This window comes from Megalopta genalis, chromosome 8 (genome assembly GCF_051020955.1).
Source record: "Megalopta genalis isolate 19385.01 chromosome 8, iyMegGena1_principal, whole genome shotgun sequence".
NCBI classification, from domain to species: domain Eukaryota; kingdom Metazoa; phylum Arthropoda; class Insecta; order Hymenoptera; family Halictidae; genus Megalopta; species Megalopta genalis.
In genome coordinates this window covers 9134521-9150381 of record NC_135020.1, presented here as the reverse complement: position 1 = coordinate 9150381, position 15861 = coordinate 9134521, and the positions used below count along the sequence as shown (strand labels likewise).

Genomic DNA, 15861 nt, shown 5'->3' with positions numbered 1-15861 from the left:
ATTCATAATTTCGTTGCATATTACGGATCAAAATTTCAAATTGTCTCATATAATTTTTGTATCCTTTTTGCCGGTAAATTGTTTCAATCTTCAATAATTCTTAACTCTAATTCTCTAAAATTCTTTTGGGGCACGGTGGGACTATTTTAGTCCAACTCTATAACAACGAATTGAATTGAATTATTATTATTTTTTTATGTTCTTATATTATATGATTCCTTTGTTAATAAAAATATACCGATTTCGTTTAATTTAAAATGCAATAAAATTTCGGTGCAACACGGGTCTATTTTATTTTCTGAAATATCGTGCCCCAAAGAATTAACAAAATTGTGTAGATTCATAGGTTTTCGAAAATTTTAGTAACTGTAGAAATGATCGTCGTTTCGAATCGTTTTTAACTTCGAGCAGTTAAAACTATGCAATTGATGAGCAATGATGGGCAATTAAAGAGCAGTTTTTTTAAAGCTATGTTTCATTAATATTGATTACTACCGTGAGCCATCTTGACATGGGTAATATTCTTTATTAAACCTGTAGACGTCAAAATATTGTCATAAATGATGGGGTATTGATCAAAGAAATCAAAGTGTAATTCCTGTCAGCTTTAATTTTGTCAATTAAACAAGTCACTTGAAATTTGAATTGCGCGCCGCGAAAATTTATAGGAATAAATTCTCCAATTGTCAGCTTATAAATTCGATCCATGAAACTCATATAATTACATGATGTTTTCTTAATTTTTTCGAAACTGCACGTACATTTAATAATTGATCTGACAGATGATGTGTTGTCAGCACGATGCACGCATGTATATACACACATATTATGCAGATATTTTAGTTTGCACGAGAAACTTGCATGCAGGGTGGCGCTAAGTCTCGGTCACTTTTAGAGTGAACGTGAGGTGAGGTTGTATTTAAGCACATTCTCATAGAACTCGAACGGAGTTCAAGAAAATTCCGAATCTTTGTTGAATAACATATCTGTGTAAAGGGACAGTGCATAATCGTTTTACAAGTTACGGATTAAAATATGAAATACATCTTAGTAACGGGAGGCGTAATTAGCGGTGTCGGCAAAGGTGTTATTGCCAGCTCGTTCGGAACGATACTCAAACATTGCGGTATTCATGTGACGTCTATCAAGATTGATCCTTACATAAATATAGATGCTGGTACATTTTCACCGTACGAACACGGTATGCCATTGAATTTTATTCTTTGCTTCTTTTATCTTGACGAAATCGAGCGTGTCACAGACCTTTAGTATAAGTTCAGCTGTTTCCTATAGCCATGCGGTGTCAGAAGCCATTTTACAAGTTGATGCCTCCCGCGCAGTTTTGCGATCACGTGTCCTTCTCCCCCGTCAACCCCCACATTACTCGGATATGAATAACGATAATATTGCAATTATTTAACTCTTATGTCATACGATATTTATCACGAACGATTGTTATCAACAAATAATTAATATTATTTTATATGTTCATTTATTAATAAACTAATTGATTAAACATTTTTTTGTATCTTATATTCCTTTTGAATATATTTATACAAATATTCTTTTCAGGCGAGGTATATGTCCTGGATGATGGAGGTGAAGTAGATCTAGACTTGGGGAATTATGAACGTTTCTTGGACATTACGTTGCATAGGGACAATAATATAACTACCGGAAAAATTTATCAGTCTGTGATTTCGAAGGAGAGGCAGGGCGATTATTTGGGGAAAACTGTACAAGGTATACACAACAAAATTCGTTGTAATTTGTTGTTATAGAGTGTACGCTTATAGTCGTACTTATATAATTTTATATTATAATTAGTGGTACCTCACATAACAAATGCTATACAAGAATGGGTCGAAAGAGTGGCGAACCAATCGGTAACAGAAGATGGAGCTCAACCTGATGTAATATTATGTCTATGTATAACTAATTATAAAGCTCAATACCATATATATATGAATATCTTTCTATGCAAATGATTATCTTGCTTGTTGTAGGTTTGTATTATCGAGCTGGGAGGTACAATAGGAGATATCGAAGGGATGCCCTTCGTTGAAGCTTTTAGGCAGTTTCAGTTTAGGGTCAAAAAAGAGAATTTTTGTTGTGCTCATGTATCTTTAGTGCCACAAGTATGAATCTATATTTCTTTAAATAATTCTTCTTCAGTGTCATAGATCTTGACTTTGAACTTGAGCCAACTGCTAAGCCAGTTTATTCTTGGACTATAGAATCACGTGCAATAAGACACAAAAATATTTGTTTCTTTCTGCATGGATAATTTTTCATAGAAATATCTAGCTACAAAAGTATTTTGTTTATAGCCGCGATCTACGGGAGAACCAAAAACAAAGCCGACGCAGTCCAGCGTAAGAGAATTACGTGGATTGGGATTATCTCCTGATCTTATAGTTTGTAGATCCGAGAAACCTATAGGGGATGTAGTCAAAGAAAAAATTTCAAATTTCTGTCATGTTGCTCCAGACCAAGTAACAAAATCTGCCTTTTTTCTTTTACTTTGAAATTCAATCAAGAATCCTAATGCAATGACCGTTTTTTCTAGGTCATAACTATACATGATTTATCATCTATATACCGTGTTCCATTGTTAATGGAATCGCAAGGTGTTATTGAATTTTTGAACGACAGACTACAATTACATATAACTATGCCGCGTCCACGATGTTTCATGCGGAAATGGAGAGACTTGGCAGATCGAATAGATCACTTACGAAAGGACGTAAATATTGCTTTGGTCGGAAAATATACCAAGCTAGAAGATTCCTATACCTCTGTTACAAAAGCATTGCAACATGCGTGCATTCAAGTTGGTCATAAACTTAATTTAACGGTAAAGTACTAACAGTACTGTTTGTTATCCCATAATAATAGTAATTCTATGTTACCACATATATCGTTGTTACTGTCTTTCAGTACATAGAAGCTGATAATTTAGAAGCAACCAAGAAGACATCTGACCCTGTATTATATCATGAAGCTTGGCAGAAGCTTTGCAAAAGCGAGTAAGTCCTCAGACTCCGAAACAAGTACTGTTTCACGTTTACTGAAATTATGTGCATTATCTTTAGCGGTGTAATTGTGCCAGGAGGTTTTGGTAAAAGGGGAATGCTAGGGAAAATGGAGGCATGTAAATGGTGTAGAATACATAATAAACCATTTCTTGGTATTTGCCTGGGATTACAAGTGGCTGCCATTGAATTTGCGCGCAATGTCTTGAACTTGGAAACTGCGAATAGCACAGAAATTGAACCGAATACAGATCACCCCGTTGTTATCGATATGCCGGAACACAATCCTGGTCAGATGGGAGGAACCATGAGAGTTGGAAAAAGACGTACTCGCTTTACGGAACATAATTCCATTATAAGTTAGTAAAGCAACGATACTTATAAAATATAAGTCTTGTTTGTATGTGTTTGGCAATTATTTTCTGTCTAGAACAATTATATGGGAATAAGGAATCCATTGAAGAAAGACATAGGCATAGATACGAAATTAATCCAAAGTATATCGCGGACTTAGAAGAGGCTGGAATGCATTTCGTAGGTGAATAATCAAATCTTCCTGAAATTATTCGAATATTCGTTCTTTAATATAATAAAATCTTTTTATCAGGTCATGATGACGATAATCTACGTATGGAAGTAGCGGAATTAGAAGGGCATATTTATTATGTTGCCACACAATTTCATCCAGAATACTTGTCTAGACTTTTGAAGCCCTCACCTCCGTTCTTAGGACTTATTTTAGCAAGCATTGGTAAATTAAAGTCTTACTTAGCTAGAGGTTGCAGACTCTCGCCGAATCAAGTTAGCGATACCGAGTCAGGTAATAAACAATTTAATTTAATTATATTTTATAATTGCTGTAATTTAAATCGTATTTTCTACTTCCAATAGATAACGAGTATGTGGCAGATCCATTGGTAAAGCAACAGTTTATAAGCGATGCAAGTAGGAGTGGTAGTACTACATCCGGTACTAATGATTAAGTCTTTCAATTTAACTTGTTAGGAAAAAATATTTTTAATGACAAAATACTATTCCTATATACATACGGTAGATTGACTAAAATTTATGTTAAAAGAAAGAAACGTTTAATTATCTGTATACGGTATCAAACTTAGAATTCTATTTATTTTTGTTCTATGCATATATATATGCCATATGGTGTGTGTCACAGATTTGACGCTAATGGAAATCGTCATAATACAGTTTTATACTGATTCCATTGAAGTATTTGACAGATGACATTTCTATAGAAATATAAAGTAGCAATGAGATGTATTTATTAGAATATTAACTTCTGAAATTCATTATGATGAAATTCAAAAATAATTTTAATCCATGTACAAGTAATTATACATTACAGATAATCATTTTATTTCTGTTGCGAGATGTTCGAATTATAACGCATCATCTTTTAGGCACGATTATGTATTTCCAATCGAAGTTTATTTGTTGAATTCTAATTGCTAATATCTTCATTTTGTAATATATGTACTTCGTAGTTACAATAAAAAAACTTTTTACATGTTACATGAAAATAAATGTATCTTTGTTTCTATAAATCATGCTTTTCAGTCAATCTCGTTATCCCCCCCCCCTAACTTGCAATAAAATGCAAAATTAACATGTCTTCTGGCATTTGTTATTATTATGACATAATCGTATTATCGATTTTTCTTTATTGAGCAGCACATGTGTGTTCTGCCGAATAGAGTATATAAAGAATACACTGGTATGTTATAATAAAACTTTTTCTTAGTATAAAAATGATATATATATATATTATATATATGTATATATATATATACACTCTCACTGTTACACGTATAGTATACGATTAGTCATATTAGATTAAGTTAAGTTACAATAGTGATTTCAGATCATTACAGGTCAATTAAAATAAAATATCTGTAACATATAATAAAACAAAGTAAACAAATAAATACAAAATAAAAATAATTAAAATGCATTTTGGACGGTAAGCATTACAAATAATACTGAGAACATTTTTCGCAAAAGGAAATCTAAAAGTATTTTACATGTAATAAGAAGCTATTGATGATTTCGTTGACATTTTTATCTATACAAATTTGCATCTCCGGTGAAACAAGACGTTAGAGATTTCAACATGGCAAATAGAGAACACAAACGCCTCAATTTTACGAAAACATGTTATCAGGTGGTGGTTAGTCACTAATAATTTGGCAACTAATAATAACGAAGGTACTTGATACAGTAAAGTACAAAAGATACAACTAAGCTACCTTCCTATGAGGATATACAGAAAAATACATGAATATCTAGCATACGTTGCCATCCTGCCGTGATGTTCAGTCTAAATTACAAAAGTACAATAAATACTTATGCACCTCACAGTCTAAAGTAACAACGGTTCGCAATTACAATTTTTCCCTTAAATGTTTCGTAACTTACAAGTAATATACTACTTCGATTTAAGCATTGAAATACAAATTTTGTTTTCTGTTTTCACTATCGTAAAAATCAAATACTTCTCTAAAATGTGATACTAACCTGTTGCTTTTTTTTATGTAACAAGATTCAATTCGTATATTTGACATTCGTATATTAAATGATGATTATAAATGATGATTTCAAATATTCAATGTTCCATCTTTCAAGGAAAAAATTTTATTAGTTTTGTACCAGTCCGGTTTAATTTTATTTATATGATACTCGAACTTCTTATATTCTACGAATTAGTTAGGTTTCTCTGCTTGTAAAACTTCTTTCACAGAGCGTATCCTCTCTTTCTGTCCTTATCATGTCATTTATCATTACATCGAAACAGTAGAAATTAAAGTTTCGTATTATTCTATGAAATCCTTCGTATGACACTTTAAAGTGCACTTATTGTAAGCATATTTTTTACCTATCAATGAATTCTACAATCGATACAAGTAGCAATAGAACTTTATATTTAGATGAACCATTCCTTCTTCTTTTGAACTTGATGGCCTGTGGTCGAGTGGACGACAGCTGAATCCGGATCTAATGCTATTTCAGCACCTTTGTCCTCTTGCGTCAAATATTCACCTTTATGTCGCGACATGTATCTTCCTATAAGTACAGCCATTATTACTAACGCTATGATAATGATAGCCAACACGCTACCTAAGATAGCTGTATCAGTTTCGTTGTACGCGGCTCGAACTTTCTCCTCGTCCACCTCCGGAGGTGGACGTGTTTCAACGACATCCGGAGGATGTGTGATCGGTTCGACACCGCAAAAGTCCTCTGTGAGAGGAGTGCCGAATGTGCGAACATTTGCCGGTCCGTCCTCTTGGAAAAGTAACTTCAGAGGATATATATCATCAAATTCGACTCTGGATATACATCCAGCGAATCCCTCTGTTATGGATTCATTCTTCCCAATGTACATGTACTGAATATTATTAAATTGAGCATCCGCGGACGTTTTGATGTTAAAATGAAACTCCTTCGGCTCGTAATTGTCGACTTGCAGAACAAGAGTGGAGCCTGAATTCTTCCTGCCCACTCTGACGTCGTGGTACTGCCCCAAGCCGAAGTGTTTGTTCGGAAATATCACTTCTTGCCGTTCGAAGCCAAAGTCGAACACCACGCGCAAGTGTCCGCTGTTCGAGACCATGATTGTCATATACTCTCCGGAAATGTTTGAAAATAGCCCAAGCAAGAAACCTTTCGGATTGGTCGTAGTAAAACCGACCCTGATCTTCTCGGATATCGTTGAGCGCCAGCTGCCCATGAAGTCGTACTTTATTATCGAGCTGGGACGCATGTTCACACCGATTTCTGCAATTACATTTAAGAAATAAGTACAGAACTGCTATTTAATCCATTCACTGCCAACTACGAGATATCTGTTAAAGGTCCATTACTACCAAAAAAAGAGATTTATTTATTATTTTTTACTTATTACTTATTTATTTAAACAAGAAAGAAATGTCAGCGTCTAGAACAGATTTCTTCAAAATAGGCTTGGCAGTCAATATGTTAATTACTGTATTACGATCTAGGTAAACAATATATACCGTCTGCACAAATGGGGCCCTTGAACGCGGTCCAGCGACAGTCGCACGAATACCCGTCGTATCTTTCATGGCATGTTCCGTTGTTAAGACATGGGCTGCTTTCGCATTTACCCATGCAACCTTCGGAGACACCATACAGGCTTTGTCGAGCGTAGCTTCTGAGATCCTGTAGCTGTCCGTTTAATAGAAGCGCTCTAATACATCCTACATAGCCGTCTCTGAAATCTGTTGTGGCGCCTACCACAAGATCTGATGTCAGATGAAGCGCTCGTACCGGTCCCGGAGGTTCTCGCACTTCGTTTTTCAATGCCCCGTCCACCACTATTCTAGCTTCTTTACGGTTTCTTTCCACAGACACGGAGTGCCATCGATTGTCAGCCAATCTATAAGAGGTCTGAACGCTTACAGTGAGCGGACCACCGCCTGCCAAGTACTGGAACTGAATCTGATTGCCGCTGTTTATAGAAATTTTAATGTAATCCGTAGGCCCTTTGCTGTGAATTATAACTGCATTGTCAATCGTTGTTTTGAACTCAAAAAAGATGTCACCGCTGTGACCAATGTCAAAGGTTGGGAGATTGATAGTGGCGTCAACAACACGGAATGTTACTACGTTCTTGAACAAATCTACAAGAAAACAAAATAATTCGAGATTACATTAACTGCAATTAGGGTAATATATTATATATCACGTTAGGACATAATGTGTTTAATTGCAAGGAACAAGTGTATATAAGAAACATAAATAGCTACAAATTCGTAATAGTTTGGGAGAGTAAATCTAACGACTATTATATTACAGCAACTAATAAAATGTACCGAAACATGATGTGCATTGTGCGCACATCAGGATCCATGGCTACATTATGAAACTTTATGTCTTACCTGATCTTACCTTGGTGGTGAACCAAGGTAATTCAGAACCTTCCAAAGAATTTAAAATAAATTAAATTTCCTTGTTCACATGCACGATGATGTTGACGAGAACTTTTCAACCTACCATCTCCCTCGCAGATAAGAGGCCCAAGAGTGTAACGTCCTTCCTTTTCATCTACCGGTGTACCAGTGTCGCCGAATCGTAATTGTTTCACAGGAAGATACTCTTTTTCGGTAATGTCGCCGCTGTCTTCAAGAGGACCGTCCAGATCAGAATCGCAATTACACCATTTCGTAGGATCTGCGCAATTGCCGAGGATACCGCACTCGCATTTGCGTGATCCTGCCAAAGCTCCGCCCCAGTAGTCCATTTTCTGATTATTCCTGCTGACCCACCACGAGTTCGGCCTAAACTCGCTTCCTTGCGGTACTGGAACGATTAAATCGTTTTTAATACAATCCTACCGTAAGTTCTTAATCGCAACTCTGCTTAAAAATAAGTACCTGGTGAATTGAACAACTTTGAACGTACACATTCGTAACTGATCCTCTGTCTACAACTTGTGGACCTGTTTAGGAGCGCTTCAATCTGATCCATGTCAGCGTCGTAGATAATATCTTGCACAAAACTACCTGGTTCTTGGAATCCATCTACAGGAGTGATGCGCTCGTTGTTGTGCCTTACGATGGTTCTTACACGCCCGTCAGTGTAAAATTCACAGACTACAGGAAATGGTTTCAGCGGACCGCTTCCGTCCACATCTATTTTAATATCTGCTCGCTGATTTACTGAATTTATGTTTTTGTATGCTTCACAGGAAAGTGGATTCAGTGCTGTAAAAGCAAGGAAATATTAGAATAAACAATGCTACCAAGTTTACTGCCGATATAGCGTGATGTGTTGACTTACAGGTATGGCATACTGCCCCTGTATAACCCGTATTGGCACAGTCACAGAAGAATTCATCAGAATTTTGACGACAAACGCCAGAATGTTTGCATGGGTTTGGATTGCAACGGTCCATCATCTGGCAAGCATCGAAGACGACTTCGTTCTTGCAACAATATTCTTCCTCCTTCCAATCGGTTGGCAGCTTGTAATTGCCATCGATGCTTATCATTCGCATACAACCGACAAATCCACGGTTGCTTTCTATACCAGTCACGCCGCCTATTAGATACACCGGTCCCGTTATCATCTCCAATATCCGTTTAGTTCTCATCGGTGTTCCATCGACATTTAAAATCAAACTATTTTTGGATATTGTCAGAATGACCTGGTGCCATTTGCCATCGTTGAACTTTTCATTGAAGTTATCTAAAACTACTTGGGGATTTTCTTTTGTTTGTATGTCGACCTTCAATTTTCCGTCTTCTAAATACAACTACAAGGAGTAAGACGAGATATTAGCAGGTTTCAAGAGAAAACAAGTTAGAGTGCATATAGAAAGAAGTCGATTTACAAACCTTCACAAAACCTGGAGATGTAAACTGATGATATAAAATGATTCCTTTATCTTCGTATGTCCGAAACGTGAGGGAAACATTCATGGAAGATATTCCCTCGTATCCTTTGAGTCTTGCGTATGATCCCTGAGTTAAAAATGTCACAGGAATTATAGGTGGTTCTGGGCAGCTGTAGATTGTATTAACTCTATAGTATCTCAAGTTTTCTCCAGTGATTTCAGTCTCCCTTAAGTCATGTATAATACTAGTGGCATTTAAGTAAAAATTTTCTATACACCCTGTGAAATTCTGATTAACCACTAGTCCGTCTTGTTTGTTAGGAACGCCGCCAATGTAAAGCTACAAAATCATTTATCAACGTCAATTACAGATTCGATCGAGCAAACGAGATGATTAAATATTTTTTAAACTACTTACTGCCCTATTTAGGTCCAGTCTGTGAAATTCTCCTTTGACTCTTCCTTTAATTAACACTCTATCTACAGAAAACGATATATTCTTTCTATTACGCGATATCAAAACATCATGCCACATATTGTCGTCCAATAGACTCCCAACAGATAAGCTCGTCATAACGCCAGATCCAAGATCAATATTTAATATCATTCTATTGTCTTTTAGTTGCAGCGCTATATAATCTCCTTGTGTGCCACGGGAATACATTAACACTCCATCAGCATTATTCGTTTTGAATCGAAAACGTATAAAGTGTCTATCAGTTTCTATCGGCTCTCTTAATAAATCATATCGCAGCAGGGATGAACCATTGAAGGAAAGAACGTCAGACACTATGAACAATGATAAAAAAGAAAAAAGGTATTTATAATTTGTCATTCTTTATCGTGAAGAGACATTTATATACTTACCATAATTGCAACCGTACAATTCTAGTCTCAATGATATTCTGTCCCGCCATCGAGTTGGATTTATTCGAATCCATTGCGCTATAATCGGTACCTCAAATTTATTAAGTTTTATGGTGTCCCCGTCCACATTTCCCTTGAACATCTATTGCAAAAAGATAAAATCAAACATAAGTTCCATATTTATGGAAACGTCAATATGATTTAATCATTTGTAAAACGTTTGTATGCAAAATTCTGTCATAGTATTAAGCGGAAAAGGCTTGAATTTATGTTAGTGAAACGAATTTGATGTAAAGTACAACATTGACAATACTTGGAAATCTTTTTCTGTAAGAATAAATGACAGTGAATCGAAAGGTATAGAGTAGATATCTCAGCATGCTATTTTGTGGGCATATTAGTACATCATTGTTAGTTACGAATGCAAAGCATAGATGCAAGTATAAAATGTTCCATTAGAAGATATTGTTTGCAGCGAAGGAAATGAGTTCTTGCTTTAAATTGTACAAACAGGCGCATAGAGCATTCCTCTTGTACTTTCGTCATTTAAAACAGATCAATTACAACGCGATTATTATGTACAATAACTTATAAGAAATTATATGAAAATTTGAAGGCACTGCAATTCCTCCTATGCCTTCACCAATTAAAGAAACAACTTCCACCATATAAATATAAAAACCATGTTCCCATTATTCAAAAGATTGGAAATGCTAGAAAGTCAAATAAAATCATAGTCTCATTTTGCATGATATGTACACTGTATAATACATGTTACACACCGAAGATATTATTGTATGCGTATTTTAAAAAGTTTTTATTTAGAGAAGTTCTACGTTTTTTTATAATCAGTATCTCTATTAATACCTCATCTACACCGTCTTGGCTCTCATAACTGGCCCAGGCTTGCCCATCGTCAGAGTATTGAACAATGTACTCTGTCACATACTCATTAGTATGAGCACGACCTCGTGTGGCAATGCTGCGTATCTCATATCTGTCCCCCAGTTCCACAGTAAGATGTTGATCATAACTGCTAAGCTCTGGTGACCACGTAGAACCTCCTGCAAAGCCCAGCCCCATGTCCATGTGTAAAAGAAAAGAGTGGAAGCAAAGCGGATAAGTAGAAAGAAGAAAGTAATGTTGTGAGTAATTCAATGATCACAGTGACTCCTTTTCTCGTTTTAGTGAACGCGTTTCAAAGACTTGTAGTGCACATACAATGATAGATACGATCGTATTTCCGAGTCAAATAACGTATTTATTGAAAAACAAGTATTTATGACAAGACCCGTTGTAGAAGAAAAATCATATATGATTGTAATATGCACAACATGTAAATTTGAATTGCCATACAGCCATTCCTATGAGCAGAGGAAACATTCTCAACGTACAACTATGTGCAAAACATGCATTCGATACCTACCTAAAAATCCAGGAAACAGGATACAGTTATAGGAAAAGTTATTCATTAAGTATTTCATTCAGATTAGGATGTTTGATTAAGTAGCAAGCATTGAAATTATACAACTACTACAGTTACTACAATAGTATAGTGCAGCAAGTATTTATTAGCAACGATATTAAGTAACATATACCTTACTAATTAAAATCCCCTGATGGATTATGGCTACATTAGCACAGACACTGATTGGAAAGTGTAGAAGATCGGTTTACCTTAACATTACCATCTTCTTCTTTGTAATCAACGTAGTCCAGGCCATTCGTACCATAACTGATACCATACTCCATAACATACTCTTTTTGCACTGCTCGTCCCTGGGTCGCCACAGCTGTGATGTTCATAATTTGACCCAGGTCGATAATAAGGTACTGACCAAAGTCTGAACTGCTAGCCGTCCATGCGTTTCCGCCTACGCCACAACATATACGCATGCATGCAACTCAAAATGAACTTAAGGAAGCAGCCGTATTTAACAAGATACATCTATCAGAGAATTAAGTATTACAATATTCGTTATGTAGATAACATGAAGCTAGTTTATGATAACACGATTTATAAGGAATTTATCTTCCATTGTGAAATCAAGTTTCTACATAAAGCTTGTAATACTTACATTAAACATAGTCACATTCATTGAGCAATTGAATTAACGAGTTCTTCGATATTATTGTCCGAATTTTATTGTGACAGATCAAAGCAATAATTCTTAAAGAAGAAGTAAGAGAAGACAAGCTGTAAGATTACATGTTATTTTTTGAATAATCCTTTTCCCAAGCAGGAATGAGAAAGTATAACCACTATTACAGGTAAGTGTATTGTAAATACATATATATTTTTACTGTAATACAAGAGTATACATAAGATGGAAACTTATATTTTGTTTACATATGCATATATAATCTCTTTGAGCCAATAAATGAGATTTTAAAGATTTTATTTGAAATATGTAAAGGAAAACCATGTTTAATGTAGGAAATTTATGAATCAAATCATGAGAAATATTATGTGAAAAGGTGAAATAAATTCTATACAACTGTTTCTTATAAATTTATTACACCCACTGACTTAAATTTATATAGTTATATCTGTACATCTTTTTTTTCTATATCTGTACATCTTATCTCTGTTATAAGTAAAAAAATACTGTTGTCCCGTGAAAATGTATAACAATGCACAAAACAACTTGTTTATTAGATCTCAAATACGTTGTGGACGTTCTTCCTTTTCAAAATATTTTTTCATGTATTTTACATCTTCAGAAAACAATGGAATAGTATTTCCAAGAAGTTTGTCACTACTTATAGTTTCGAAGAGAGTATTTCGCGAACGAGGTGCTTTTTTATTTTCTTGTAATGTTACAGCAACACAATGTTTGGAATCTAACAATGTTTCTTCAAATAACCATTCCTGTTTTATACCATTTATGTTCAAAGTTGTATCAGTTGTAATACAGTTACATTTAAGCCTTGAATTTGTTTTGAAATCAAGCGTTCGGAGATCTATGCTAATACCTATTCCTATGGCTTTTACATAACTTTCTTTTAAGGCCCAATGTCTACAAAACATTTCAATTTGTTCCGAATCGTTCATAGATGATTTTATTTCACTCCATTCCGAGGATGTGAAATTTGTATTCATTATCCGAAAGAACTCGGATAATTTTCTACTACCAGTATATTCCAGTTTCATTACATCTGCACCTAATTTCACATTTCTCGTTTCCCCCACTAATATTGTGTAATCACCTTGATGAGACACATTAAAATTTAAATTTGTAGAAGCTCCACTTAAAATGGGCCTATTGTGCTCATCCCTTGCGAACACTATTTCATTGTAAGGAATATTTCCACACTCGTTAACAAATTTTCTCATCAATAATCTACCTGCAAGAGAAGCCCTAACATCCTTACGAAATACAAATCTTCCTAATCTTTCTTTCTCTTCTAACTGTATGCAAGAAATTGCATATGCAAACTCCTTTTCACTTGGATTCCATTCCATCCATTTAAATGCCCATCGTATACTTTGAAACATTTTTGTATAATAAACTTTATCCAATAACTTAATCTATTACTTTCTTAGTAAAATGTTTGTTAAGCTCTTATTTCTTCCTGTTCTTAAAACACTGCTTTTTTAAAAAGTTCTTGTCTCTAAAAAACCAGGCTATTCTTTAGCATCCACCTGAAGCAAATAGACAGACAAGATAATATTACTAGAGACCTTAGAAAATTTATATAAAATACAAAATTAATACTAATTGTTTGAAACAAAAACAGAAATATAGACATCACAAAAGAATGTATTCAGATGTACAGAATAACTGTGCAATGAGTCAGTCAGTTTAATTCAGCTAATTCAGATCTGAAGTTCTTTTAATTGAGGCAAGCATGTGGGTGTTTATAAGATCAACGCCTATTTAACACGCTCTGCTTTTCTAAATATTATCTCTTTCTCAATCTAGAAACACCGATACACACAAAATAATACTTAATACACTACCTGCTTTTTGTTATTAAATTCAATTTCATATACAGATAAAGGGAAGCACTCTTAACAAATAGATATATAGCATTGCCTTTTCAAAGGTATAACATATCTATATATATATTACATATATATAGATATATACAGATGGCAAGCAACAAACTACTGACAGTGAATTCTATATTTTTGTGAAAATAAGTAACATAAGAAATCTTATTAGACAAATCTGTAGAAAAATGTGCAATTCAAAACTATGGAGAAATGTGAAACAAAATTACCATTTAGCCTTGCGTTATATGGACCTCTTCCAGGTAACTCCGACGTAGCTCTCAAATGAGCTTTATCCAAAAGCGGTTCATTGCATTCATCGTCTAATTGAAATAAATATTAGAGTTATAAATAATATTCGTGTAACATATGTAAATAAATAGAATTTGATTTTTGTTATTCACGGGTCCCATAGGTGGTAAATATCGATTACCTCCTAGGCGGCGAGCAAGGACAAAATCGACCCAGGTATTGCAGAAATCCTATTTTACTTATTAAATTCGTAACGGAAGGTGATTTAATACCTTGCACTTACCGCATCTATATAATTATGTTATAATACTTTACTAGTTGAAATGATCATACGACATTTTACGGTAAAATCCAAGATTCAATTTTGCATAACAACTATGCATGAAAATGCTATGGCGGAAATGTTATGGCAGAAATAATCGTTACGAAAATGTTACAATGCATGGGACCGCATAAAATCGCTATCCATTAACGTTCGAAATAACGTTTTTCATTTCGCATTAATGCTCTCGTAATTATCAGCAACGTAAGCTCGAGTTTATTCAATTCTCAGTTGGTCTGTTTCATGTTAACTTTGACTACGCCATGTTGTAAAGTGGGCTTGGCTATATTGAATCATCTTGGAAAATTGTCAGCGACCTCGGATAGGGGTTTGGTTTCTAGCATCGTAGACAAAACATGAGTACTTACACGCAGATGTGAATGAATTACTTGCAAAAGCGAACACGAGCACAAAACACCTTATAGTATTCATGATATCATTGCCCTTTCAGAGAGCAACTCGTGTAAAACGTTCTCTTGAACAGGACGCGTCGTAAAGTCAAAACTGTTACTGCCTTACTGTTGCTAAATTCCCATCAGTTATGTTACTTTACTGTCACGCACACGACGGCGCTATTTTTATGGCGTTTGCATGGTGGCGGCATCTGTGGCGCCTTCAGAATTATCATCTGCAGATAATCTTGGCGAACAGTTTTACCACATATGGGGTATACGGATAAAATGTGGAAACATATTTGTTCAAAAAAGGACACAAGCATTGAATATGTACGAATTTTTTACTTTAACCTTCGTACGTCGAATGCAGTGTCATTTGCATCTGCGAACGATAAGACGGCTCAGTATGTGATAGCATACCGTACAACGCAGTGTTGACACCAATTTCAATATTATAAGTTAAATTAATCCTACATTCATCTTCAGTTTATGCATGTCACGAAAATTTTTCTTGTTTATAAAATAAATTGCACCCTCGTAATATCCATACCGAGCACTTAATCTCGAGATACAGTAAATTTTCTCACATTGTTCCTGTTAGAAGTCTACTCATATTGTTC

General features: G+C 34.9%; 3 protein-coding genes across 5 annotated transcripts; 1 reads left to right on the top strand and 2 right to left on the bottom strand.

The window, feature by feature from the left end:
* Nucleotides 1-875: 875 nt before the first annotated feature.
* On the top strand, nucleotides 876-4597 carry Ctps (CTP synthase). Of its 2 annotated transcripts, XM_033483422.2 has the most exons (11): nucleotides 876-1201; nucleotides 1573-1743; nucleotides 1828-1913; nucleotides 2007-2138; nucleotides 2331-2495; nucleotides 2570-2857; nucleotides 2941-3029; nucleotides 3096-3394; nucleotides 3466-3573; nucleotides 3643-3855; nucleotides 3927-4597. In XM_033483422.2, the coding sequence occupies exons 1-11, from the start codon at nucleotides 1036-1038 to the stop codon at nucleotides 4016-4018; spliced, it is 1809 nt and encodes a 602-aa protein (XP_033339313.1). In that variant the 5' UTR covers nucleotides 876-1035; the 3' UTR covers nucleotides 4019-4597. The 2 variants fall into 2 exon arrangements, with proteins under 2 accessions (XP_033339313.1, XP_033339314.1); XM_033483423.2 differs by lacking the exon at nucleotides 3927-4597 and having other exon boundaries at nucleotides 3466-3569; nucleotides 3643-3836.
* Nucleotides 4028-15407, bottom strand: Nrx-IV (neurexin-4). Of its 2 annotated transcripts, none has more exons than XM_033483425.2 (11): nucleotides 15215-15407; nucleotides 14503-14595; nucleotides 11953-12149; nucleotides 10276-10417; nucleotides 9827-10197; nucleotides 9410-9748; nucleotides 8853-9327; nucleotides 8447-8776; nucleotides 8067-8372; nucleotides 7067-7693; nucleotides 4028-6827 (listed from the first exon to the last, which is right to left on the bottom strand). In XM_033483425.2, exons 1-11 carry the CDS (start codon nucleotides 15276-15278, stop codon nucleotides 5974-5976), a joined length of 3798 nt encoding a protein of 1265 aa, XP_033339316.1. In that variant the 5' UTR covers nucleotides 15279-15407; the 3' UTR covers nucleotides 4028-5973. The 2 variants fall into 2 exon arrangements, with proteins under 2 accessions (XP_033339316.1, XP_033339315.1); XM_033483424.2 differs by lacking the exon at nucleotides 11953-12149 and adding an exon at nucleotides 11143-11339.
* LOC117227881 (L-aminoadipate-semialdehyde dehydrogenase-phosphopantetheinyl transferase) lies at nucleotides 12775-15262 on the bottom strand. Its single transcript, XM_033483426.2, has 3 exons — nucleotides 15215-15262; nucleotides 14503-14595; nucleotides 12775-13921 (listed from the first exon to the last, which is right to left on the bottom strand). Exon 3 carries the CDS (start codon nucleotides 13772-13774, stop codon nucleotides 12938-12940), a length of 837 nt encoding a protein of 278 aa, XP_033339317.1. The 5' UTR covers nucleotides 13775-13921; nucleotides 14503-14595; nucleotides 15215-15262; the 3' UTR covers nucleotides 12775-12937.
* Nucleotides 15408-15861: the final 454 nt, after the last annotated feature.

Coding starts and splice junctions, on each gene's coding strand:
- Ctps (XM_033483422.2), top strand. CDS start 1,036: ATGAAATACATCTTAGTAACGGGAGGCGTAATTAGCGGTGTCGGCAAA. Junction 1,914..2,006: donor AAGATGGAGCTCAACCTGAT/GTAATATTATGT, acceptor TGCTTGTTGTAG/GTTTGTATTATCGAGCTGGG. Junction 3,574..3,642: donor GGCTGGAATGCATTTCGTAG/GTGAATAATCAA, acceptor TCTTTTTATCAG/GTCATGATGACGATAATCTA.
- LOC117227881 (XM_033483426.2), bottom strand. CDS start 13,774: ATGTTTCAAAGTATACGATGGGCATTTAAATGGATGGAATGGAATCCA.
- Nrx-IV (XM_033483425.2), bottom strand. CDS start 15,278: ATGAATACTATAAGGTGTTTTGTGCTCGTGTTCGCTTTTGCAAGTAAT. Junction 10,418..11,952: donor AAGAAGATGGTAATGTTAAG/GTAAACCGATCT, acceptor TTTTTGCAATAG/ATGTTCAAGGGAAATGTGGA. Junction 6,828..7,066: donor GGGCCCCATTTGTGCAGACG/GTATATATTGTT, acceptor ATGTAATTGCAG/AAATCGGTGTGAACATGCGT.